Below are 25714 nucleotides of genomic sequence, written 5' to 3' on the forward strand. Positions count from 1 at the left end.
TAGTTACTAGTTACTTTGCAGGTATACATTATAATATTATAAAACATACATAAACCACTTTAGCCCTATTTTATACCTAGGCTGTTTGAAAATAGCCGATCTACAAGCTCACGTTGTGAGCTTGTAGATCTGCTATTTACAAACATTTTGTACTTTTACTTTTGGCACTTGAAGTACATTTTGATGCCAACACTTTAATACTTTTACTCAAGTACATTTTGAATTCTGGACTTTTACTTGTAACGGAGTATTTCTATATTGCAGTATTGATACTTTTACTTAAGTAAGACAATTGAGTGCTTTTTCCACCACTGAGTTTAATTAACAGTTACTTTGGGATTTTCCTCAGTCAAAATCTACAACTAGCACAATAAATATATTATTATTATTATACAATCTGTCCTCATTACTTCTGTTTAAAAGCTTGCAGCTTGTCTACTATACTAAAACAATATTGTAAATGTTTGCAAAATTGTAGAAATATTTGAGACATTAAGCAATAAACAAATACAAAATAAATGTGCGGAGATATGATGCCAGCAGGAGGGCTCCAGCTTTAGGTGGATGAAGAGTGATACCACAGGTTACGTGTGTGTGTGTGTGTGTGTGTGTGTGTGTGTGTGTGTGTGTGTGTGTGTGTGTGTGTGTGTGTGTGTGTGTGTGTGTGTGTGTGTGTGTGTGTGTGTGTGTGTGTGTATGTGTGTGTGTGTGTGTGTGTGTGTGTGTGGGGGTGGGGGGGGGGGGAGGGGGGGAGTGACCTAAATTGTACATTTAAAACAACTGCTGCTGTGAGTTCAGGTCCAGACAGGTCGTGTGTCATGCAGTAACCTAGACTGGTTTAGCTGGTTTTGGGTCGCTGGTTTCAGGTCAGTTAAATTCCTCCAGATACTGGCAGGAAATACGTCACAGCCACGGTTAACAAGACACAAGTGGTGATGAAACTTGTCTTTCAGTTTCTCTGCGCTATGTCTTGGTTCGCCCGGCATGGACATCATTCAACCATGTGCTCAGTGTAATAACCATCTGTATCGGCCTATCACAAAGTCTACTCTGCTATTTTTAACCACTTAAACCCAATATACGTTGCAACAAGTAGGTCGGGAGTGGCTTATTGTCGGTATCAGCCGGTAACACGCGGGAGTCTGTCCCCGTTACAATGCGCCAGACCCCTGGGAGATGGACTGCTGAGGTGGAGCGCCACACCTACCATCAGCTCCCAGTACTTGCCGCACGACTTGCCAAGCCATACGCTGAGTTGGCGGTGCCCAGAATCAAACCCATGACCTTGCGGTACAAATGCGAGAGCTAAACCGACTGAGCTACCCGGGCACAATATATATAATATATACAATATACGTTTCTGTACATCACATTCGCATAGCGTTCGCCTATTATGACAGAATAAGGACACTCGTGTGTGGTTAATTGGGCTGCATCTGGAGGTAAAGACGGCCGGGTAAATATTATGTGTACAAAGGTCATGGGAGAGTAGCCTACACTGGAAGTGGTGTGATGATCATTCTGATGGTGGGATGTTAAGAGCACTGTACATGTGTGGAGAGAACACGAGTTGCTCTCTGAGCTTCTCAGGGTGTACTATGTGCATACATACATGCACAATGTGATTGCAGTCAGCCCCTGCCATCAGTGACAGCTTAAATTGGAGCGGAGTATCGTCATGCAGAATGGAAAAAGCAACTTAAGTGGAGCTAAATCCTCGACAAACAGATGTGAGCCAGATGTCACTGCTAGAGACCCCCACAGGATGTGTGTTTATAATCAAAGGAATAACTGCACATGCTGCCTGTTTCACAAATAGCATGTGGTTTTATTTATAGAGACTATCTATCTATCTATCTATCTATCTATCTATCTATCTATCTATCTATCTATCTAAATCTAATCAACTATTAATACAATTACAGTATGTCCCTTTTATTTCCCATTTTTAAGCCTTGATCAATGCCAATTTCGTCGTTGTCGGGTGGAAACCTCGTAACTCCAAGTTTCAAATTTGTACGTTCTTTCGCAAAGTAAGGCCCTGCTTCATCATACAAGGCCGTCGCACAAAAGTAGTGAAAACAGCAGATCTACAAGCACACAACGCCTCGCGGTGCGAGGCGTTGTGTGCTTGTAGATCGGCTGTTTTCACTAGCTTAAATCATTTTTAAAATGAAAAATGCAAAACGAACGGTTTTGTACATACAAGGTTTTCACCCGACAACGACGATGTGTTTGTGACCCTCATAATGTGGAGAAACAAAGCTTGTTGTTGGTGCCCTCAGAAACCCCAGGAATATTTTTAGACAGCGATTGCTGTAGGCATGTGATGCTTTACCGTTACTCAGCAGTAGTCATTTGTAAGGAGAAAATGCTTAAGCTCGGGTTTTCCATAAACAATGTCCCAGAATTCTGCCCAGGCCATTTCCAACTAGATCTATTTATGAAAGTTGAATATAAAAAATACAATCAGAAAGTGCTGTATTCCCAAGAGGAAGGGGCGGTGCATTTATTATATTCCAACCAATTACAAGTGAAATGTGTCACAGAATATGGGGGCTAGATACAGAAAGAAATACTGGCTAAAGATCAACGTATATGGTAATAAACCCAGCTAAAAAAAAAAAGACAATAACTTGAGGGTGAAATTATAGGCTATCACAGATAGAAGTCATTATCTAGACCAGCATGTATTTATTGCTTCAGACATTTGCATTAAAGAACAGCTGTACTGTACATAAATTCCCTTGAATGTAATACAATTGAGGTGATCCTTGACCTTATTAAGACTCAACACTAAAACAGACCGGCGTAGACCATGTTTCAGTTTCATTCCAGCCCTGTTGTTTCTATTTCTAAAACATCTAACCCAGTGTTTCTCAACCACTGTGCCTGGGGACCTTTGGTGTGCCCCTGAGAAGGGTCAAGTGTGCCCCTTGAAACTGCTTGAAAGCCAGTATTGTATTTATCATTTTAAAAATGATTTAAACTAGAGAAAACAGCCGATCTACAAGCACACAACGCCTCGCACCTGTTGTGCGACAGCCTTGAATGATGAAGCAGGGCTTTACTTTGCGAAGAAACATACACATTTTAAACTTGGAGATACAAGGTTTCTTCCCGACAGTGACGATATTTACACCCCTGTATTATGTTGGTGTGCCCATGGATTCTTGGGACATGAAAAGTGTGCCTATGCAGAAAAAAGGTTGAGAAACACTGGTCTAACCGATGTCCACTGCACACTGGGACAATACAATAGGATCATCTCACTGTTCAATTGTGTGAAACTTGTGCAAACCAAGCCTTCTGTTCGAAGATTCTGCAAACCGTAACAAGGTCTTTGTGAGATGTATCATATAAAAAGCTGCACTTGTGTCCACACAGTAAAATCTCAAGGTCCTTAAGTTACACATCATTTTTCTTTTGTAAGATTAATTTGTCAAAATGTTCTGCCAATGCTTTTCAGATGGTTTATTTCTCTCATCCCAGTGTGTCTTACATCTTAACTTTGAGAGGGTACAAATGGCACTCTCTGACCCAGTGTGTAAAGACCTTACATCTTAACTTTGAGAGGGTACAAATGGCACTCTCGGAGTTACAAAGGGATACAGAAACACTGAGGATTTTACTGTGCAGGTGGTCACTGAAGTTGTCGTTTGAATATCTAATGACTTTTGGATCTTGTTTTCGCCTGGAACATACGAAAAATAACAAAAAGATGATGAGATTTCAATAAAACGAAAACAATATTTTTCAAAATTCCCCAAAACAGCCTGGTCATTGTAGTAAAAAAAAAAAGAGGAAAAAACTTCTGTATGTTCACAGATACAACAGCAACTAACCTACTTCATCATAACAAAAAAGGTTATCTTGTTCAAAAGCATCAAAATGTTGTTCATCAAGAATAATGTATCATCAAAGCTTATAAAAAAGATAAACCGAGTTTACTTAAAAAGCCAAAAATGGGGAGGAAAAAAGCATATTCTGTGAAAACCTGCCGAAGCTCAAGCTATTCTGCGTTATCTCTCCATAATATCCAGTCACTTAAGCACTAGACTAGAGTAACATGTTGCTTTGTCTGCATAACATAGAAGCTAATCTTACTTGCTTTATGGTGCTCGTTTAAAAGCAGGGCATTATGTATACGAGAGCAGGGACGTGCTGGCCATTGGGAAAAGCGGGACAACTCCCTAACGGCCGGTTCATTCCCGGCCGGTCCAGGCTGGCCATTAGGAAAACATTACAAATAAAATGTCAGCCTTCGTTCCATTTTGGGGGCTGGGCGGCCAACAAATCGTCACTGTCGGGCAGAAACCTTGTATCTCCAAGTTTCAAATTTTAATTTTTTTTCGCAAAGCAAAGCCCTGCTTCATCAGATAAGGCTGTCGCACAAAAGTAGTGAAAACAGCAGATCTACAAGCACACAACGCCTCGCGGTGCGAGGCGTTGTGTGCTTGTAGATCGGCTGTTTTCACTAGTTTAAATAATTTTTCAAATGGTTTTGGACATACAAGGTTTCCACCCGACAATGACGAAATACAACTCATGTAATTGGCCCACTGGCTTGTCACTTGTCATGATCTGAAATGGCAAATCTTTGAGTAGCAGCAGCGCTATGAGGGCCTCTCCAACTCTTTTTCCCGGGCTGAATCAGGGGCCCAGCACGTCCCTGTACGAGAGTCCTACAGTAAACTGCAACCATATACAGTACATACAATACAGGATTCTCAGTAACCTGAAAAACAAAAGCTGCCACTATCACAAAATTAAATTCCCTACACGTCACATTAAATGATAGTCAATGACGATTCTAAACACTGGCTTTAGAAAAAGGTAATTGCGGGAGGTTTCAGTGCGTTCATAATGAGTCGTCACTCTGAAGGCAACACATTTAGCATGGCTATTCTTCTGCTTTTGATAAACGACGAGGTTCCGTGTGCCTGGTCTAAGCCTCGCACAGCAGAACCCATGGCCTGTTTGTACAAAGCAAGAGTTTCCAAAGATAAAAGCATACATATCCCCGATTTATACTTGGTTGTGTGCCACGTCGCACACTGAAAACAGCTGATCTACAAGCTCACAACATGTTGCATCGCGGCATGTTGTGAGTGTATAGATAGGCTATTTTTGTTGCCAGGGATACAACTACAGATAAATCAGGCTTTAGTTTAGAGTAATAACACAGTAGAAATGTTTTGCATAGCATTTGGCCTCGCTGCACTCCTCAATGCCACCTGAACTACGGGAAAAAATATAGATGCCAAATGCTAAATGTTTCATGTCTTTAGAATTAGTGGTCGAAACTAATCAGTGATTGGAATTCTACAACGAGACTGAAATAACGAAACTGACTGTAAAGAAAGTAGTAGATTATCGTACAAGTAGAAAGGCAAGGCAAACATGGCAATATTTCTTCGTTTTTTTTCTCTCCTAAAGCTATGAACATGCGATGTAATGCAATAAAATAGAAAGTAAAAGAAAAATGACAAAATAAAATCCACTAACGGTAAGAATAAGGATTAGGTGCTTGGTATTGGTTTTGGATTCTGTTCCAGTTATTAATTAAAGGCCTAGGATTATTGAATGCTTTAACTATTGAAAAATAGCAGATCTACAAGCTCACAGCGCAGCACCGAGTGCCGCGCTGCGAGCTTGTAGATCTGCTATTTTTGAAAAGTCGTGAAAATGTGTGAAAATCTTTGAATATATGTATTTTTTTTTAAGTGAACGTTTGTAACTAAAATGTTGCTTCTGGGGGGGTCCCTGGAACTAAATATTTTGAGATGGGGGTCTGTGGCCAAATATATATCATTTTGGGGGTCCTTCACATGAAAAAGTTTTGAGAACCACTGACATAGTAGTCTCTCAAGAACAGACTAACTGAGCTCCATTTAAGTGAAAAGGACCCTTTCTTTGACGATGGCTGGCCAGATTGCTGACATAGAAACATAGGGTTTTTCAAAAAACCTTAGAAGGATTCAAAAGACACTTATAGAATCGGGTCAAAATTCTAATTTTCACGATTTTTCAAAAATAGCAGATCTACAAGCTCGCAGCGCGGCACTCGGTGCCGCGCTGTGAGCTTGTATATCTGCTATTTTTTCAATAGTTAAAGCATAAAATAATGATAAACTATAATGTGTACCCGTTGTAAATGGGTTAAACACCTGAAAGTGGACTCTTGTTATGGAGGTTTACATGGCTCCTTTGATAACCGGCTCCCTGTTGAGATACGTGGCCCAGTAGACCAGGTTGAAGGTTCCAAAGAGGACCGGGAACACTATCCTGGACATCTTGTCGATCTTGCTCACGCTGTTGTAAGTCTTTTTGGGTTCCGGGGGCTTGGTGTCCGAGGGTTTGAGCTGAACGGCTGCAGTACTGTTTGAAATGGTGGAGATGGAGGAATCCTTGGCGAGGTTGGGCGCGTAATTCACTCCCGCTGAACAGGCGTTGTTTGGCTTCTTAGCCAGCCGGTCCTTTTTCTGTGGTACAAGAGAAAAGGCATTGATCAGTTGAGATGATATCCCTGCTCCCAGCAACCTAGAGGATGTGCTGCGCTTTACACCCATGCAACTGGGGTGTAACGATATAGTAACTGCATCGAAAAATCGATTTTAATTTGCAATGATCTACTATATTGGTTGCAAAAGCAAAATATCGTCGCTTGGCTTTGTATTGTATCGTATCGTTTTGAAATGCGGTAATCGGTATCGAATCGTTTTGCAATGCAAATAATTGATTGTATGGATTTGGGCCTTGTATTTGGCAATTTTAAGAAGGAAAATGTAAAAGGGGGGGTCTAATTACCTTTCCATTCCATATAGCTCCTCTTGTTCTATCGATAAATGTGTGTAATCTCTGTGTTCATGTCAAGGTGGGTTTGTCCATAAGTGTTGAAATATAATGTCCATGTATGTGCTAGATAATCACAGTGTTTAATTCCATAATAGATTTTTTTACATGTTTACACAGATTTCATGTCTTTGCTAATTAGTTACTACTGTATATCAATTTTAAATCATTGAATCGTATCGTATCGCCATGAATGAACCAACATCGTCCACGTATCATATCGTTAACCATGTATCATGATGCGTATCGTATCACTGTTAAAACGTATCGTTACACCCCTAATCAGTAGTTCAGTTCATCCTGCATTCTGAATTTGATTATGAGATATATTTGTGTGCAAAGTTTAAATTCTGGCCTGAGGGAGGCACTACAGGGAAGGTTGTGTAACTCTTAGGGTTCACAATCCAGGGAGCACAACAAATTCCACGGCATCGGCATCGCAGATGATGTTTTTAAAGATATCTCATTTAGGAGAATATTGTTGGATGAACCGACAGACATGCAGTAGACTACAGATAGACAGACAGACAGACCGATGAAATGTAGCCCCTTAAAACCTATATGCTAGGGCAGTGGTTCTCAACCTGTGGGTCGGGACCACCAGGAGGGTCCCCAAATTATTTTGAGGGGTCCCCAGATGATTAATGTGCAACATTGTTTTCTCACTCGGCTGTAATTAAACCAACAAAGTTTAAGTTTATAGAGGGTAAAGGTAAAGGTTTAATACTTCTAAAATGACTACTTAAACATTGGCCAAACTGTCAAATATTAGGGGCAGAAATCTTGAAAATAGCCGATCTACATGCTCCCAACGCCTCGCAACGCGAGGCGTTGTGAGCATGTAGATCGGCTATTTTCACAATAGAACCGTGTTATACAAAATGTAATGCTTCAGCTGTTAGTGCTCGTCAGGGTCGGGGGTCCCCAGTTAAAATATGATTATTTTGGGGGTCACGGCCTGAAAAGGTTGAGAACCACTGTGCTAGGGTATAAGTGGTTAAGGACCTGCTACAACAAGTAGGGTTAAAAGTGTGGTATCCATTTCACATAATGAAACAGGAGACAATTCTACGGTGGCACTAGTTCACGATAGATAACCTGTTGCTCGCTCATTAAAATTGGTTCTTTATTCCACATGTGCATGAAGACAAGCCAAGTTCAGTTGGGTGGGATTATCTGTCAAGTGAAACCTATGCCTTATTTGTGACGTAATCTCTGTTCTATTCTGGTGGTATGATTGGTAAAGAGGAAGTCAAGCCATTCTTCTGAAAGTTAATCAAATACCAGTGTGGATGCATTTGTCTTCCTATGAAATAACAAAGGACTTGCTCAACTTCACTTCTCTGTCAGTGCTGGTACCTAGACGGCTGAATTTATGCTTGTTCTAAAGCACAGAGCAAGTAAGGAGTGTGAGTGAAGCTCTGAAATAATTCTGATTTATGAAGTTCACCCGGGTAGGCAAAGGCCACATTTTAACGACACCATTGGGAAAACATATAGCAAAATTGGACCAAATGAGCACATTCCAGAGCTGCAAGATAAGCAACAAAAACAAGCAACTAAAAACATGCAAAAGCCAGCTATTTCCTAGATAAACTATTTGCTTGCTACAGATAGCTTAGCCAAAGTAACCCCATCACATAATTGCCCAAAGGTGTAGTAGGACTTCTATTTAAAGATGTGCTCATCTTTGCATACATGAAAGTTTAACACAAACATTTAAAGTTTGTATATTAGTATTATCAAAGTAATAATGACTCTGTTATTGCTGGATACAAAGATGCATTGAAGAAAGCAAGCAAGCAAGATGTACCCTGGCTACTGAATAACTAGGGGGAGCATTGATGTTCATGGCCGATAATGAAGTGTCCAGAGTACCATGATGACACTGTAGCTCCGCTATTGATCCAGCTCCATTTCAGTGCTTCAGCATACTGGATTTCTACAGTATATCCATTTAGATCACATTCGGTCCGGAGTCTCACCAACTCCACCAATTCAACGCAAACATCAGGACTTTGTTTTTCTTTACTAAATTTAATAACTCTCTTCAACATCAGAATTAGAATAATTCTGGGGAGAACATTAGATATTTTTAGCAAAGAGATTTTGTGTAGACGGGAAAAATATATATTTATATATTATTCGCCCCCCCCTCTTTTGATGCACCTTCTCTTTACTGTTACAGTACTGTTCTTGTTTCTTCCTACCTTTTTCTTACTTCTCTGTAACTTAAATAACTGTAAATAACTGTATACTGCTGTGCTACCACTGGGCAACTGAGTTTCCCCCTTGGGATAATAAAGGTATCTATCTATCTATCTATCTATCTATCTATCTATCTATCTATCTATCTATCTATCTATCTATCATCTAACACAGTACAAGTCAGCGCCAACTCAGGTCCAGTTTACTAATGGACAGCCATGAAACTGTTTGAGCACCGTTCATGGGATGGTTAGAGATGAACCCTAACAATTAGGGAGACCCGATTTTTGTCTACTGCCAATATGTTAACTTTGCACACAAGAGGATGACTCATAATCTGATTGTAGATTGCAGGATGAATCCTGTCGGTTGTGGAGACACCATGGCCTTTGACGTTGTGCCACCCGTAGGACACAATTTTGAGTTGCTGTCTGCTTAAAAAAGGAATTCTGGCACTAATAGTCATTTAAAATGTTGGTTCAGACCATGTTGGTTCAGTTTGGTGTAACAACCTCTAGGGGCCACTAGCGGAGCTTTTAGACTTATTTGCAGAAGAAAAGGCATTTGTCTTTTTAAAGATGTATTTGCTGTATTTTGTATGTGTTGGGAAATCATGTAAACATTAGTGTCCATTTACAAATCAAATTCTTTAAGATGGTAGGAGAATGTAATAAGTTCAAAACAATCACACATTGGGCTTTAAATTATATCCCTACTCCTGGATCCTAAACTAGCCCTTTGCAGTATAGTCTAAGTGCTACTCAGTCTAAAAGCGCCACATTTTGCACAGATGTAGCCCAGGGCATGCTCTAATGATTTAGCTAGGGCGCCCGAGTCTGCGACCTTCGGGGTCGCCACAGCGGCCAAATGAAGTTGTGCTCCCATCGACTTTCTATAAAGGAGGAAAATACCCAGAATTTTTTTTTCTGGGTATTTAAGTAGGATGTGAGGGGTCTAACTAGGGGTTTGTCATGATGCTGAATCCATTGCAAGCATTTGTTTTGCACAAAAAAACATTCCTTGGGCTACAAATGACCCCAGAAAACGCCCACAAAACTGTGAAAAGTGATGACTCATCACTTTTCATCACTAAACCATTATTTTCTTGGGCCATTTATAGCCCAAGGAATGTTTTTTGAGCAAAACAAATGCTTGCAATGGATTCAGCATCATGACCCCTCACATCCTACTTAAATAGAAAGTCCCATCGACTTTCTATACAGGAGGAAAATACCCAGAAAAACATATTTCTTGACTTGGTCGCTGTGGCGACCCCGAAGGTCGCCAACTCGGGCGCCCTAGCTAAATCGTTAGAGCATGCCCTGGGCTACATCTGTGCAAAATGTCAGTAGGAGCGAGATCATTTAGCGACCTCCAACCTGGTCGCAACCTGGTCGGTAGTTTTCACCGACCGGGTTGCTAAATCTACAGACCGGGTCGCTAAATCTACCAACCGGGCTGCAAAATCACCGACCAGGTCGCTAGATCAACCGACCGGGTCGCTAAATCTACCAACCGGGACCGGGACCAGGTCGGTGATTTAGTGGCCCAGTCGGTAGATTTAGCAACCCAGTCGGTGATTTACCGGCCCGGTCGGTAGATTTAGCGACCAGGTCGGTATATTTAGCGGCCAGGTCGGTGATTTAGCGGCCCGGTCTGTAGATTTAGCGACCCGGTCGGTAGAATTAGCGCCCAGGACGCGACCCGGACCGGCGGTTGGTAATTTGCGACCCGGTCGGTGATTTAGGGTTAGGGTTAGGGTTAGCAGCCCGGTCGGTGGATAAGCGACCCGATCGGTCGATTTAGCGGCCCAGTCGGTGATTTTGCGGCCCAGTCGGTGATTTTGCGGCCCGGTCGGTAGATTTAGCGACCCGGTCGGTAGATTTAACGACTCGGTCGGTGATTTTTCGGCCCGATCGGTGATTTAGCGACCCGGTAGGTGATTTAGCGACCCGGTCGGTAGATTTAACGACCCGGTCGCTGAAAACTACCGACCAGGTCGTAACCCTCACTCCAAAATGTGGCGCTTTTAGACTGATTAGCACTAAATTACCATTCTATCTCCCTAAGGCCCACGACTAGTAGTGACAGAGACAGCTAGTGATTGCCCCCACATTGGAGGGCACTTCTCTCGTCTCACCTTGGGTTGTTGGGCCTCCATAGCTTTCTTCCCGTCCCAGGCCCAGCTCCGCTTGGTGAAGTAGTTGACCGTCGCAAACTCGATGAGAGCCGAGAAGACGAAGGCGTAGCAGACGGCGATGAACCAGTCCATGGCGGTGGCGTAGGCCACTTTTGGCAAGGAGTTGCGAGCGCTGATGCTGAGCGTGGTCATAGTCAGCACGGTGGTCACACCTTGAGGAGGAGGAGAGTGGTGTCAGCAGTTTCACTACTTCAGACTTTAAACCAGGGGTGTCGAACTCATCTTGGGGTGAGGGCCGCATTGGATGAAAGGCGACTTGATGAGGGCCGAACCAGTCGCGGATCGGATGGCATGCACACTCGCGCACATGTTCGCTCTGTTTTTCTTCCTGTCGTCTCAGCCACTGCTGTAGCTAGCAGTATAGCAGTATACCATTTTACAAATTGTGTTCATTATTAAGTAAAATAGCTACTTTCATTATTGGTATTACAGTTGCAGTTAGGTACGAGAGATGCTATTTGTTTAAAGGAGTAGTTCATCCCCAAAATGACTTTTTTTTCTTTGATTACTCACGCCATGGAGAATTGAGTTCAATAATATATTTTTATTTTATTTGTCGCATTACTAAGACAAAAATGTGATAATAGTACACTTGCCCCCATTGATTCCGGATGGGGACCCAAATGCATTTGGGTCCCCATCCGGAATCAATAGGCATGCATTTATTGTAATCAAATTTCTGTTTTAGGAATGAGTCTACATTGGCTCCATGGCATTTTGGGGGTGAACTACTCCTTTAAGAAGTGCCAATAAGAATAAACCATTTGATAATAGAATAATTCAATTCCTGATAGTCTCCAGTATGCTATAATTTGTAAATGGCTAAAAAAATATTATTGATGCAGGACTATAATTATTTTTATTGTATTTTATAATAAAAAAAATAAAAGTAATGAACAATAATGGCATATTCAGAAAATATCGGAATAATAAAACTTTTACATTTTTATTATTATATTTTTTAAATAAGTTATTTTTTTTAACAACATTAATTTCCATGTCTAATATGTGTAATCTGAGTACAGTTCGAATATTGTAGGTATGTTCAGGTATTATTCATAGCCAGACCAACCACCCTATTCCTAGCAATGCTGTCATCTTCAAAGAGAGAGAGAGAGCTGGTCACTTAACATTCCAATCAATCAACTCAATCACTGCCAGGTGGGAGAAACCTAGCCTGCAGTGTACAGACATTAGTTAGGTTAATTCTTAAAACAATCATAACTCTTGACAGGAATGGGCTAGAGACTTACTTTTTTTCCCTAAATGCTCAGAAATGTATGCTCTAGCCTGGGGGGCCGGATTTAACCGGCCCCCCATACGGCCCGCGGGCCGTATGTTTGACATCCCTGCTTTAAACCGTTCAGAACGGGTACACATTATTGTGGATCATTATTTCATGCTTTAATTATTGAAAAATAGCAGATATACAAGCTCACAGCGCGGCACCGAGTGCCGCGCTGCGAGCATGTAGATCTGCAATTTTTTTTTAAATGTGAAAATTTGGATTTTGACCCGTGTCTTTTGAATCCTTCTAAGGTTTTTTTGAAAAACCTATATTTCGGAGTCAGCAATCTGGCTAGCCATCGTCAAAGAGAAGGTCCTTTTCACTTAACTGGAGCTCAGTTAGTCTGTTCTTGAGAGACTACTACCGTATGTCAGTACTGTAGTTCTCAAACCTTTTCATGTCAAGGACCCCCCAAAATGATATGTATTTGGCCACGGAGCCCCATCTCAAAATATTTCGTTCCCAAGGACCACCCAGAAGCAAAATTTGAGTTACAAACGTTTGCTTTAAAAAAAATACATATATTCAAAGATTTGCGCACATTTTCACGTCTTTTTCAAAAATAGCAGATATACAAGCTCACAGCGCGGCACCGAGTGCCGCGCTGCGAGCTTGTAGATCTGCTATTTTTCAGTAGTTAAAGTATTCAATAATTCTAGGCCTAAATGGGTTAATGAACAGCTGTAAGCTGTGGAATATACAGTATATCACTACATCATTTTTTTAATGACATTTCTTTTCATTTCTTTTCAGAGAGAGAGAGAGAAAGAGAGAGAGAGAGAGAGAGAGAGAGAGAGAGATATCACGTCCCAAGCGTCTAGAACTTTGTGTCTTGCCAGAATAGTACTGTTTTGGTCATTGTCTCGGGTCTGCATTTTAAATTGACACGTATCAATTTAAATGTTGTACACTATTAAGTCAAAGCCGTTTCCTTGTATCGATGTCGTGCACTTTATGCATGGCAATAAAGGGTTTTATTTTTAAGGCTGCAATCTGGAACCTGTTTTAGTGAATACATTTTTATTTTGATCGATCTGTATGGTAAATAAAGTATGTTCATACTGTATAATACAACTCAGCCATATCCAGGTAGTCTCGCTACTCTTCTTTTAGGTTTTAGTTTTAGTTTTATTTGCACATCTACATGTGCAAGGCGTTGTGAGCATGTAGATTGGCTATTTTCACAATTTCTGCCTCTATATATTTGACAATTTGGACAATGTTTAATCATTTTAGAGGTATTAAAAAGTCCTTAAATTGTCACTTTAGAAATGTGAAGATACCCTCTATTAAACGTTATGTTTAAGTATAGTATTATGGTTTGATTACAGTTGAGTGAGAAAACAATGTTGCACGTTAAGTTAATCATCTGGGGACCCCCCAAAATAATTGGGGGGTCGTGTGTGATGTGATGACGTCATCAAACGATAAAGTCGACTTCAACTCAACGTTTTGCAAGTCAAGTCGACTTGCAAAAATCACAAGTCGTTAATGCCCTAGTAACGCCAAAGGGCGTAGTTTGACATGGGCACTGGCTGGGTGCTGTATTCACCCTAGTATTAGTGACGTAGTATTACTACACAGCAAAGTGGTAACATCACATCAGTTTAACATTTACGCTCTGGATTTTAATGTGTAGCTAGTGGTGTGACTAAAACTCACCAAAGACAGTTCGTGCCGGCACGGACTCCCGGTTGAGCCAAAAAGAAACTTGAGATAGGATCACGGTCATGAAGCAGGGCATGTACGTCTGGATGACAAAATATCCGATCTTCCTCTTCAGGTAGAAGTGACACATCATTACAGTGTACTGACCTGTGGGAACACATCATGAAGGGGTTAGGGTTAGCCCTTGTTTACTGTCAAGAATGGTATACTATAAGCCAGTGTTTCTCGACCATTGTGCCTGGGGACCTTTGGTGAGCCCCTGAGAAGGGTCAAGTGTGCCCCTTGAAACTGCTCGAAAGCCAGTGTTGTATTTATCATTTTAAAAATGATTTAAACTAGTGAAAACAGCCGATCTAAAAGCACACAACGCCTCACGGTGCGAGACGTTGTGTGCTTGTAGATCTGCTTTTTTCACTACTGTTGTGCGACAACCGTGTATAATGAAGCAGGGCTTTACTTTGCGAAGAAACATACAAATACAAGGTTTCTTCCCGACAGTGACGATATTTACACCCCCTTATTATGTTGGTGTGCCCATGGATTCTTGGGCCATGAAAAGTGTGCCCATGCAGAAAAAAGGTTGAGAAACACTGCTATAAGCTCTTCAATTCATTAGTGAACGTTGTCATGTTCTGATTTTAAACCAGTTCAAAACAAGAGGGTTGCGCACATCCAGTTCCTTGCTGGTGCTGGACACAAAATGACAATATGAAAAGTCAACAGACAACAGCTTTTGCTCCTCGTGTTTCTTTTATTTACAGGGTACACGACGTTTCCCCCATAGCTGGCAACAAACAGGCAGACATCCATGTCTGAGGACACAATGTTATCAAAGTTGCTGCTCGTTGAACATGCTCATACAAGCTAAAAGGATTAAATGAAAATCCAGATTTGAGAGTTGAGCTTTTGGCGTATTTAACTATAATTTCAAGTTCTACAGGATTCCATATTAAACTAGAGCTATCAATGGTATGCTAGGCAACAGCCAGTAAATGTTTTTGCAAGGGGCAAAGTGTCTTAACCCATTTAGAACGGGTACACATTATTGTGTATCATTATTTTATGCTTTAACTATTGAGTGCCGCGCTGCGAGCTTGTAGATCTGCTATTTTTGAAAAATCATGAAAATTAGAATTTTGACCCGATTCTATAAGTGTCTTTTGAATCCTTCTAAGACTTTTTGAAAAACCTGTGTTTCTATGTCAGCAATCTGGCTAGCCAAAAGGTCCTTTTCACTTAACTGGAGCTCAGTTAGTCTGTTCTTGAGAGACTATTATGTCAGTGGTTCTCAAACCTTTTCATGTGAAGGACACCCAAAATGTTATTTATTTGGCCATGGACCCCCATCTCAAAATATTTAGTTCCAGGGACCCCCCAGAAGCAAAATTTGAGTTACAAACGTTCGCTTTGAAAATACATTATATTCAAAAATGTGCACACATTTTCACAACTTTTTGAAAAATAGCAGATATACAAGCTCACAGCGTGGCACCGGTTAAAGCATTCAATAATTCTAGGCCTATTAAATGCCTGTTAATTCTGCGGAGGGTGATGTTATACTTAGTAGCTTGTACTGTTAGATCTGCTATTTTTCGTGTGTGACACGGCGCACAACCAAGCACTAACTCGGCCAATACAGTCAGGCGTGTCGCACCAAATTCTGCGCCCTGCTGGGTACAAGGATTCACTGCGGGCCCCCCATGAATGTTCTTCATAGGGGGAGGGGGTTTAACTGATTTAGACTGGGAACGCATTATTACCCGTTATTTTGTGCTTTAACTATTGAAAAATAGCAGACATACAAGCTCACAGCGTGGCACCGAGTGCCGCGCTGCGAGCCTGTAGATCTGCTATTTTTGAATTTAGAAAATTCGTGCAAGTCTTTGAATATTTCAAATCCTTCTTCTTTTGAAAAACCTATGTTTCTATGTCAGTGGTGCTCAAACATTTTCATGTGAAGGACCCCCAAAATGATATGTATGTGGCCAGGGACATCCATCTCAAAATATTTAGTTCCATGGACCGCCCAGAAGTAAACTGTGAGTTAGTTTCTTTTTGTTTATTGTTTTTTTTAACAAGCATTCATTGTATGAATCAGCAAAGTATTTTAACAATGCTTCATATATTCCCATTATCACAAAAAAACATCTTAATTATGTATCATTTTCTCCCCCCCAAACAAAAAAATTAAAAACACTTACAAGAACAATAAGACAAAAAAGAAATAATAACCCGACTTTTCAAAAAATAGCAGATCTACAAGCTCGCACTGTGAGCTTGTAGACCTGCTATTTTTTCAATAGCTAAAGTATAAAACAATGAAGGGCCCTAGTAACTCAGTCCCACTTCCCCCCCCCTTGTGACGTCCCTGAATACAGTGGCTGGCCTAGAGAGGAATCCTGCCAGCCCCTTCCTCCTCTCAGCTGTCCTACTGTCCTACTGACATGTAAAAAATTACAAATGAGAATAATGCTATCTACCGGTATAGAAATGCTTTAACCAACATCAAAGAGATTAAATATCAACTACAAAAAAAAAGAGGAAAATACACAAAGAAATGAATTAATGTTACACAAAAGCGAAAAGTACACGTATAATGACGGTAGCTTATACGTGTCATCTTCTTGAGCTAAATCGTTGAAAAGGAGATGGCGTCTCTTTGTATCTGTATCCCATTGACCAACTGAAGATTGCATTTGAAGCTTTAGAGAGAGAGAGAGAGAGAGAGAGAGAGAGAGAGAGAGAGAGAGAGAGAGAAATCCTGTGGAGCCGTGGAGTCTGATAAACTATAGAAAATCCAGGGATGACTGCTGCTTTCTCCTGGCAAAATCGGATTTTTGTGCCTCACTAATCCCTTGTCACAATCTGCATCGTGCAGCTCTCTCTCTCTCTCTCTCTCTCTCTCTCTCTCTCTCTCTCTTCTCTCTCTCTCTCTCTCTCTCTCTCTCTCTCTCTCTCTGCAACACACACACGCACGCACACACACACACACACCCACGCTAAACACACACACACCGTTCAATCCCACTCTTCCAGGGCTAGGTCACATTTGATTGGGGACATAACATCCTTTCCTCGGCTATAGAACTAGGAAAAACAAAACAGCCTGTGACCCGCGGCGGTGGTGGGGATTCCAGACAGGTGCACAGATGCCTGGCGTGGAGGAGGGGGGCTGAGAGGGGGAGAGCGGAGAGGGAACAACTTTTTTCCGGAGGGGTTTCTGTCTGTGTGTGATCCAGGGAAAGCCGGGGCAAAGCATCATGTCTTCAGTGAGAGGGACGCTTCAATGACTGGTACCCTGCGGGGCCCGCACGGCTCTGGGACGACCGCAGGAGCCCAGCTGCTCACCACCACCACTGACTGAAGCCGTCTATGCTTGGACCTCCTGGATGGGACTCTGAGAAGGCGCGACAATGCGGTTTTGGTGGATTTTATTGCTCGAGATCTGGAGCGTTGTTTACGGGGAGCTGCCGTTCATCGCGGAGAACAACGCAGCCATGTTGGTCAACTGGTGAGTAAGATGCTGTGGGGGTCTCTGGGGGTCATGCTTCCTCAGCTATTCGGGTGTTACATTGGGGTTCCCCAATAGGCGGCCCGCAGGCCATTTGCGGCCCGTGGGGGGCTACTATCTGGCCCACACCAACCCCAGTAAGAATGGTGGTATAAGAGCAGCAACAACACTATTATATTGTTGTTGTGGGCGGGTGGAAATCTTGTATCTCCAAATTTGTATGTTCTTTGGCAAATCATACAAGGCTGTCGCACAAAAGTAGTGAAAACAGCAGATCTACAAGCACCTGTGCGAGGCGTTGTGTGCTTGTAGATCGGCTGTTTTCACTAGTTTAAATCATTTTTAAAATGATAAATTCAAAACGAACGGTTTTGGACATACAAGGTTTTCACCCGACAACGACGAAAACTGTCGCTGGAGTAGCGGGAACGCCACCGTCGCCCCCTGCAATGTTGTGGCCCTCGGCTTGGTACCCTAGACATAATTCGGCCCTTGGGGAAAACTAATTGGGGAACCCTGTTGTACGGTTTTGCGTGGGCTGGCACTGTAACGCGGCAGTTCTGGAATGACTTCTCTCGTTGGGATTTTGTTTAGGGAGACTCCATGGGTCGCAGCTCAGCCGCCGGATGTCCTAGTTTAGGACATGTACTGTAATGTAATGTACAGGTCCTGCTGTGGCCAGAAAACAAACGTGGCTCCTCTCTTTTTCTTAATTGAGAATGTGTAACAGCGTTGTTGTCTATTAAGTTCATTCTCATCAGCTTAACCTGCCAGGTTAAAGGGCACCGTGAGCTCTTGGCTGAGCTATTCTGGAACCTGTAAAGAGGGTTTGCACCTCAGATTAGCAATGCTAATTGAGGCCTAGCGCTCTGTGACTTCCCCCATGTTAAGCCATATGGGAAGGGGTTGTGGTTACAGGTGGGCGTTTAGAGGAAGATGGGAGACAGAGAAACATGGCTAACGTGTGTCTCAGTCAAATATTGTACTTTTACTCCACTACCTTTATTTGAAAAATGTAGTTACTACCGTAGTTACTTTGTAGATTTTGATTATTATTACAAAACATGTATTTACCACTTGAACCCTTTTTAAACTCGGCTATTTGAAAATAGCCGATCTACAAGCTCACAAGTGAGCTTGTAGATCTGCTATTTTCAAAAGACTTTCACACAATTTAGACAGATTCTTCATAACTAGTACTTTCACTTTTGGTACTTCAAGTACATCTTGATGCCAATACTTTTGTACTTTTAGTCTGATGGGAGTAGGGCTGTCACGATTATGATATTTTACATGACGATCCATTTTCTCTCAAATGATTACGATTAACGATTTAATTGTGTTTTTGTCGTTGACAATTACATTTCTGTTTGGCTTGTAGGCTTTGAAGTTGCACATGGCAGATACGACACATAACCTAAATATACAAAGACATTACTGACATATTTGACAACTTTATACTTAAAAAAGAACATCGATAGTGGAAATAGCCGATCTACAAGCTCACAACGCGTCGCGATGCGACGCGTTGTGAGCTTGTAGATCGGCTATTTCCACAACATTTTTAAAACGTTTGAACATATATAAACATTTTCAACATGTTAACGATTATGACTATTATCACAAAATAATTGCAATTATGTCAATTAATTGCGATTAGACGATTATGTATTAATTGTGACAGCCCTGGATGGGAATCTTTATTCGGCGGAAGGATGTTGACTTCACCGTCACTCCAGAGCCGCGTCCACCAGGGAGGACCCCGGCGAACACCTTTAGCGGCGCGATTGCGTTTTAAAAAAGGCACGGTGGACAGACTGACTGACTTAGCAGCTGTTGAACGCCGAGTGCAAATATACGCCGTACCCCACGCCAACATCTTGGCTTGGCAGATATGGGTTAAAGTAACATATCAGCATTATATGCCCAAAGACCCAACACCCTATAATAACCTCTCCTCTGACAGGCAGCAAAAGTGTATTATCATACCTCTTTACATAACAGTATTAAGCAGATGCCGCTCCCCCCCCTCCAAACAAACACACACACACACACAAGCACAGAGAGACACACACACACACACACACACATACACACACACACACACAGACAGACACACGCACACACGCTCACACACACCAGTGGTGTAAAGTAACTAAGTACATTTACTTAAGTACTGTACTTAAGTACACTTTTGAGTTACCGGTATTTGTACTTTACTTGAGCAATTCCAATTTCCAATACTTTTACTTCTACTCCACTACATCTCGGATCCAAATATTGAACTTTTACTCCACTACATTTATTTGAAAACTTTAGTTATTAGTTACTTTGCAGGTATAAATTATAATATTATAAAACATACATAACCGTATATATTTTATACTATTTTCAAACATTTTGTACTTTTACTTTTGGTACATTAAGTACTTAATGATGCCAATACTTTTATACTTTTACTCAAGTAAATTTTGAATTCCATACCTCTACTTGCAACAGAGTATTTCTACATTGCAGTATTGTTACTTTTACTTAAGTAAAACATTTGAGTACCGTTTCCACCACTGACACACACACACCCACACCCCCACACACACACACACACACATACACGGCTTCCCCCACGTGTGTGTGTCCACCCGCGGCAGCCAATCCCAGGGCTCGGTGACGTCACTCGGTAAAAGCACAACTGATGGGCCTGCATTTGGATTAACCCTGCACTGCAGACCCATTGGCTCAGACGGGGGATAAGTGATTTCCCCCCCACAACCCCCTCCCTCTCTCCCTCTCTCTCTCTCTCTCTCTCTCGCTCTCTCTCTCTCAGTGGCGTCAAGTCAGAAAAAGCTAAGGTATGGCAACATGACTGGTGTCTTGCACGCGCGCGAAGACACCAGTCATGTTGCCATACCTTAGCAACAGGCATGATACATTTATTTTAAGAAGTACATTTTTTCCCCCGTTTCTACGGTTTCTTGGGCTGGATATGGCAGCCTGGAACGGTTGTTCAAGTGCAGCTAAACTTGGCTTGTTAGTAAACGTGCCACAATGAACAATAATGCATTGCACCTGTGCAGCTGACCTGCGGAACCTGGGAATATACCGTTCTGTCAAGATGGGGAGAATACAAGTGTGGAGAATATAATTATGATACCTTCTTAAAGTGACCATTTTGTTACATTTTGCATTTGTAGTTATTTTACTGTAACTTAACAACATAATAACCAGCACAGATAGAAAAAAACATAACTTTTATTTCCCCCCTGGACCCAGGGTATGGCTGCTGCATACCCCTGCCATACCCAACTGACACCCTGCTCTCTCTCTCCTCCCTCACAGCCCATGGAGACAGCTGGCTGTGTGTGGGAGGCAGTCTCAAATCCTTGCGATTCATTTGTTGTCTCCGTGCGGCTTGATTTGAAAACGTTCTCTCTCTCCTCACACCAGCTTTAGGTGACACGCAGCACAACAATAACAAAGTTGGCCGCAGAGCTAAATGATGGTGCTGGGCGCTCGGAGGTGCTGATTGGGGATGGGACGATAAGCGATGTTATAGTTTATGGCGATAAAAAACACTCACGATAATCGTATCGTGGAGATTTAATTGATCGTGATATCGTCCTCCCGTCGTGCACTGGGATCAATTCACCTTTTATTTGCAGAGCTGCATATCCGGTACCACTTAAACCCTATAATTGGTAAAAGGTACTTATAATATACAGTACGTACTTGATACAGTCTTTTTTTCCACTCTCTATAAAATGCCCATCTACAAGCTCACAACACATCATGTTGCGCCGCAGTGTGAGCTTGTAGATCTGCAATTTTGTTTGCAGATGTTCCGCCCCAGGATAATGGATTTTGATTATCGCGATAATATCACAAATCACGATTTGTGACTTTGTGACTTTTGTCACAATAATCGGTATATGAAATGTTCCATCCCTAGTGGTGATCCTCCGGGTCGCTGTGTAGCAGGTGTGGACAAACCACCTCGTTATGATCTACCAGGTGATCAGGGTGGGATACTGAGGTGAGGTATTGTTTGATGTGCATAACACTTTTCACCTCAGATGGTCTGAATTTCATACCTGCATTATTCATGTAAAATTATACACTAATTCTTTGTTTGGTTTGTATTAATAACACAATGGGAGCCAAGGTTTCTAATATTTCTAGCTGTTGCTGGTGCCGCCGTTCACTTACGCTTTATTTTGAAGAGCCTCGGAAGCTTTGTGCGTGTGCACGTGAGTGTCCGCTGACAATTGAGGAAGATAATCCATTTATCGACGCGGCCGACCATCGCGTTATAGTGTCGCCGTGAAAACAAGCAGATCTCTGCTTCCCTGGCGTTCTTTGCACCTTATTCATAGATAAAGCTGTTTTTATGTTTCAGCATAGAATGGGAGTCTATGCAGCCTAGACGCACCACTTTCTTTCTTCTGTGCGAGTCACGTTATGACGTATGGACCAGGGTCTTTCACAGGGCACACAACATGCGCGCAGCTGCACGCTGCAAAGTTAACCCTTTGTCTCGTCTCTCAACGAGACAAATGAGTTTTGGCACAGCGACCTCCAGTGGCCTTGTCTCGTTACTGAACGAGTTTGGCCCCATGGGTGTTAACAAGTAATATAGCCCGGCATACTGTACAGTAGTTGGTGAACATAGCCGAACAAGCTTGTAGACTAGAGAGTAGTTTGGGCTATTGTTGAAATACTAGTGGTTCTGGCGTCTAACTGAACACCGTTCTGTTGGTGTGGTCTGCCAACCGGCCGGTGACATATTATTTGGTCACGAATATCAACCCAAACTGATTGTTCTAGAGCCCAATACTGTATATCATACATGGGCAACTGGCGGCCCGGGGGCCACATGCGGCCCCCACCTTCACTTAATGCGGCCCGCAGGTTAATACCGGAATACTGATATATTATTGATATCAGCTGTTACAATTCCAAACATGACCTGCTTTAATTCCGTCAGTCTATATTAGTAGCTTAATGACTAGTATAGTCGTATTAAAATGTATTTTATTTTATGTCCAATGTATTTGAAGTTAACATGAGTATATAACTAAATGCGTTTGAAATTAAATAAAAATGTTACATTTCAGGATTCCAATTCAAAAATAACAATATATATATATACTGTATATATATACAGTATATATATATATTCAGGATTCTAATTCAAAAGAAGCAAAAATAGCCGATCTACAAGAGCTTGTAGATCTGCTATTTTTGCTTCTTTTGTATGAGATACTAGAATGACAAACTAGGACGTAGCAATATGCATTGTGGCCCTCTGGAGTGAAGGTGGAAATATAGTGGCCCTCGCCATCATCAAAGTTGCCCAATTTACTATAATCAATTTTTTGTCTAAGGAATGCGACAAATACAAAAAAATATTATTGAACTCAAGTCTCTATGGCGTGAGTAATCAATAGGAAAAAAAAAACAATTTTGAGGTATTCGTACTTTAATTGAGTGTTTCCAATTTCCAATACTTTTACTTCTACTCCAATACATCTTGGATCCAAATATTGTACTTTTAATCCACTACCTTTATTTGAAAACTTTAGTTACTAGTTACTTTGTAGATTTTGATTATTATTACAAAACATATATTTACCACTTGAACCCTTTTTAAACTCGGCTATTTGAAAATAGCCGATCTACAAGCTCACAACGTGTCGCTTCGCGACACGTTGTGAGCTTGTAGATCGGCTATTTTCAAAAGACTTTCACACAATTTTGACGGGACATTCTTCATAACTAGTACTTTTACTTTTGGTACTTCAAATACATCTTGATGCAAATACTTTTGTGCTTTTACTCAAGTACATTTTGTGTTTCTGGACTTTTAGTTGTAACGGAGTACTTCTACATTGCAGTATTGATACTTTTACTTAAGTACAACACGTGAGTACTTTTTCCACCACGGGGCGTAACCAGGGGCGTCACAAGGGGTAGGAAAGTGGGACTGAGTTACTGGGGCCCAAGGTAGTGGGGCCCTTATAACTTTGTCTATTGAAAAATAGCAGATATACAAGCTCACAGCGCGGCACTCGGTGCCGCGCTGCGAGCTTGTAGATCTGCTATTTTTGAAAAGTTGTGAAAATGTGTGAAAATCTTTGAATATATGTATAAGCGAACATTTCGAACAAAAATGTTGCTTCTGGGGGTCCCTGGAACGAAATATTTTGAGATCGTGGTCATTCATGGGGGGCCCACAGTGAATCCTTGTACCCAGGGCCCAGAATTTGGTGTGACGCCCCTGGGCGTAACCGTACCTCGGCTGGTGTAGATGTCCTCCGTGCCGGCGGTCTGGCCGATCAGGTGGTACTGGTTGAGCCGCGAGCCCTCCTCAGCCACCACCACGGATTTGGCAGCTCCCTGAGTCCACGTGTAGACCACCTCTGACACTGGATAGGCATCTGAGAACACACAGGCAGAGAGGCGTGTATCAAAACAGCATCCCGGTTCCAACAATGGAAGCTTGTGATTGGCTGAACCGGAGGTAGGGTGCGCTCCGTTGTATTGGCTTGGACCGTGCGGAGGTGCCGAGAGCTCACTCGTGTAGGTTATGGCCTACATGCGATGTTTCATAACATATAACACAAGAAATAATCATAAACATTCTATATTTATAAGGTCAAGTATTATACTTAATAATTGGGATTTACGAACGTTAAGAACCCTAAGAACCATTATCATAGTTATAATAGGCCTACATTTACAGTAGTTTAGGCATTTTGGTTTGATGTGGGCAGAACAATTTGTCCTTGTTTTTATATGACTATTTTTACTAATTAAAGACACTTGACAGTGAATTAGTGATTATAATAAATAGCCTATGTCATGATTGTTGTTATAGCTAGATCGGATTGTGTTCATAATATAACGCCGGCGCGCCTCCGTCATCTCCACCGAAAACAAGCGCTCCCCCCTTGTTCCATTGTTGGAACAAGTTTTGATTCATGCGGCAGAGAGAGAGAGAGAGAGAGAGAGAGAGAGAGAGAGAGAGAGAGAGAGAGAGAGAGAGAGAGAGAGAGAGAGAGATGACGTGCACATGAGCGACCGAGCAGCACGTTTTTTTCCCCCCCTTTTAAACATCAGGAAATTACAGTCAGTAAGATCAGCGCCCTTAATGTGTATAACGCTATTATGATATTACGTCAGGGAATGCAGCCCGCAGGCCCGCAATTACTCTGTTCCATTCAACTTGGATGCTAAAGCGCTGAGTGCTTTAGAAAGCGATTAGACAGCACAGACAGGGAGGGAGAGAGAGACAGAGAGAGTGTTTATAAGGCAAAAATGGAGGCATCAGTTTAAAAGGGCGAGGGTTAAATAAGTGATATTGATTTGCTCTTTGCGGAAGACGACGCTGGTTTGTTGTGATGATGAGAACGGTATTTTTGACGTTTTCATTCATACTGGATTAAAGCTGCAATACAGCTATGTTAGTCTATAAAAAGAAAGCAAGATCTATCTATCTTTAGTGTGTGTGTGTGTGTGTGTGTGTGTGTGTGTGTGTGTGTGTGTGTGTGTGTGTGTGTGTGTGTGTGTGTGTGTGTGTGTGTGTGTGTGTGTGTACCGTATATATAGTACATAATATATATCCATAATATACATATACTGTACTGTATAATGTACATATATACGTATATCCCTAACCCGATGGATTTTGGCAGTATGAGGCATAGTCAAAAATAATAACAAACACAATTTGTGACGTTATAATAATAAAATGACGAACCTAATTACAGAGTAGCTACTGAAAATAAAATACTGGCACTTTGAATCTTATGACCAGGGTCATTGTGCTCAGAGTCATGAAGGTATTTATTACATTTTGGGCCACATAAGCACTTTTCATTGTTCACACGTTTAATTAAGAAGCCTTTGCTATTAAAGTAGAGTACATGTGTCTTATCTACCTCTATCTCTCTATACCGGTACATCTATGTCAATGGTCATAGTCAGA

General features: G+C 41.7%; 2 protein-coding genes across 3 annotated transcripts in view; one reads left to right on the plus strand and one right to left on the minus strand.

The window, feature by feature from the left end:
• Window positions 1-6197: 6197 nt before the first annotated feature.
• Window positions 6198-25714, minus strand: part of gabra5 (gamma-aminobutyric acid type A receptor subunit alpha5) — a gene marked incomplete at both ends in the record, with an annotated part of 84465 nt that continues 64948 nt past the window's right edge. For both annotated transcript variants that reach the window (XM_080735378.1, XM_080735377.1), the window contains 4 exons: window positions 6198-6485; window positions 11204-11415; window positions 14214-14366; window positions 24021-24164. In XM_080735378.1, the coding sequence (XP_080591504.1) occupies window positions 6198-6485; window positions 11204-11415; window positions 14214-14366; window positions 24021-24164 (797 nt within the window). The remainder of the gene's footprint in view (window positions 6486-11203; window positions 11416-14213; window positions 14367-24020; window positions 24165-25714) is intronic.
• gabrb3 (gamma-aminobutyric acid type A receptor subunit beta3) overlaps window positions 17633-25714 on the plus strand; it is a gene marked incomplete at both ends in the record, with an annotated part of 147973 nt that continues 139891 nt past the window's right edge. Inside the window, one exon of the mRNA XM_080735358.1 lies at window positions 17633-17730. Coding sequence (XP_080591484.1) covers window positions 17633-17730 — 98 coding nt within the window. The remainder of the gene's footprint in view (window positions 17731-25714) is intronic.

The sequence above is a fragment of the Nannobrachium achirus genome (genome assembly GCF_963921795.1).
Source record: "Nannobrachium achirus genome assembly, chromosome: 1".
Lineage (NCBI taxonomy): Eukaryota > Metazoa > Chordata > Actinopteri > Myctophiformes > Myctophidae > Nannobrachium > Nannobrachium achirus.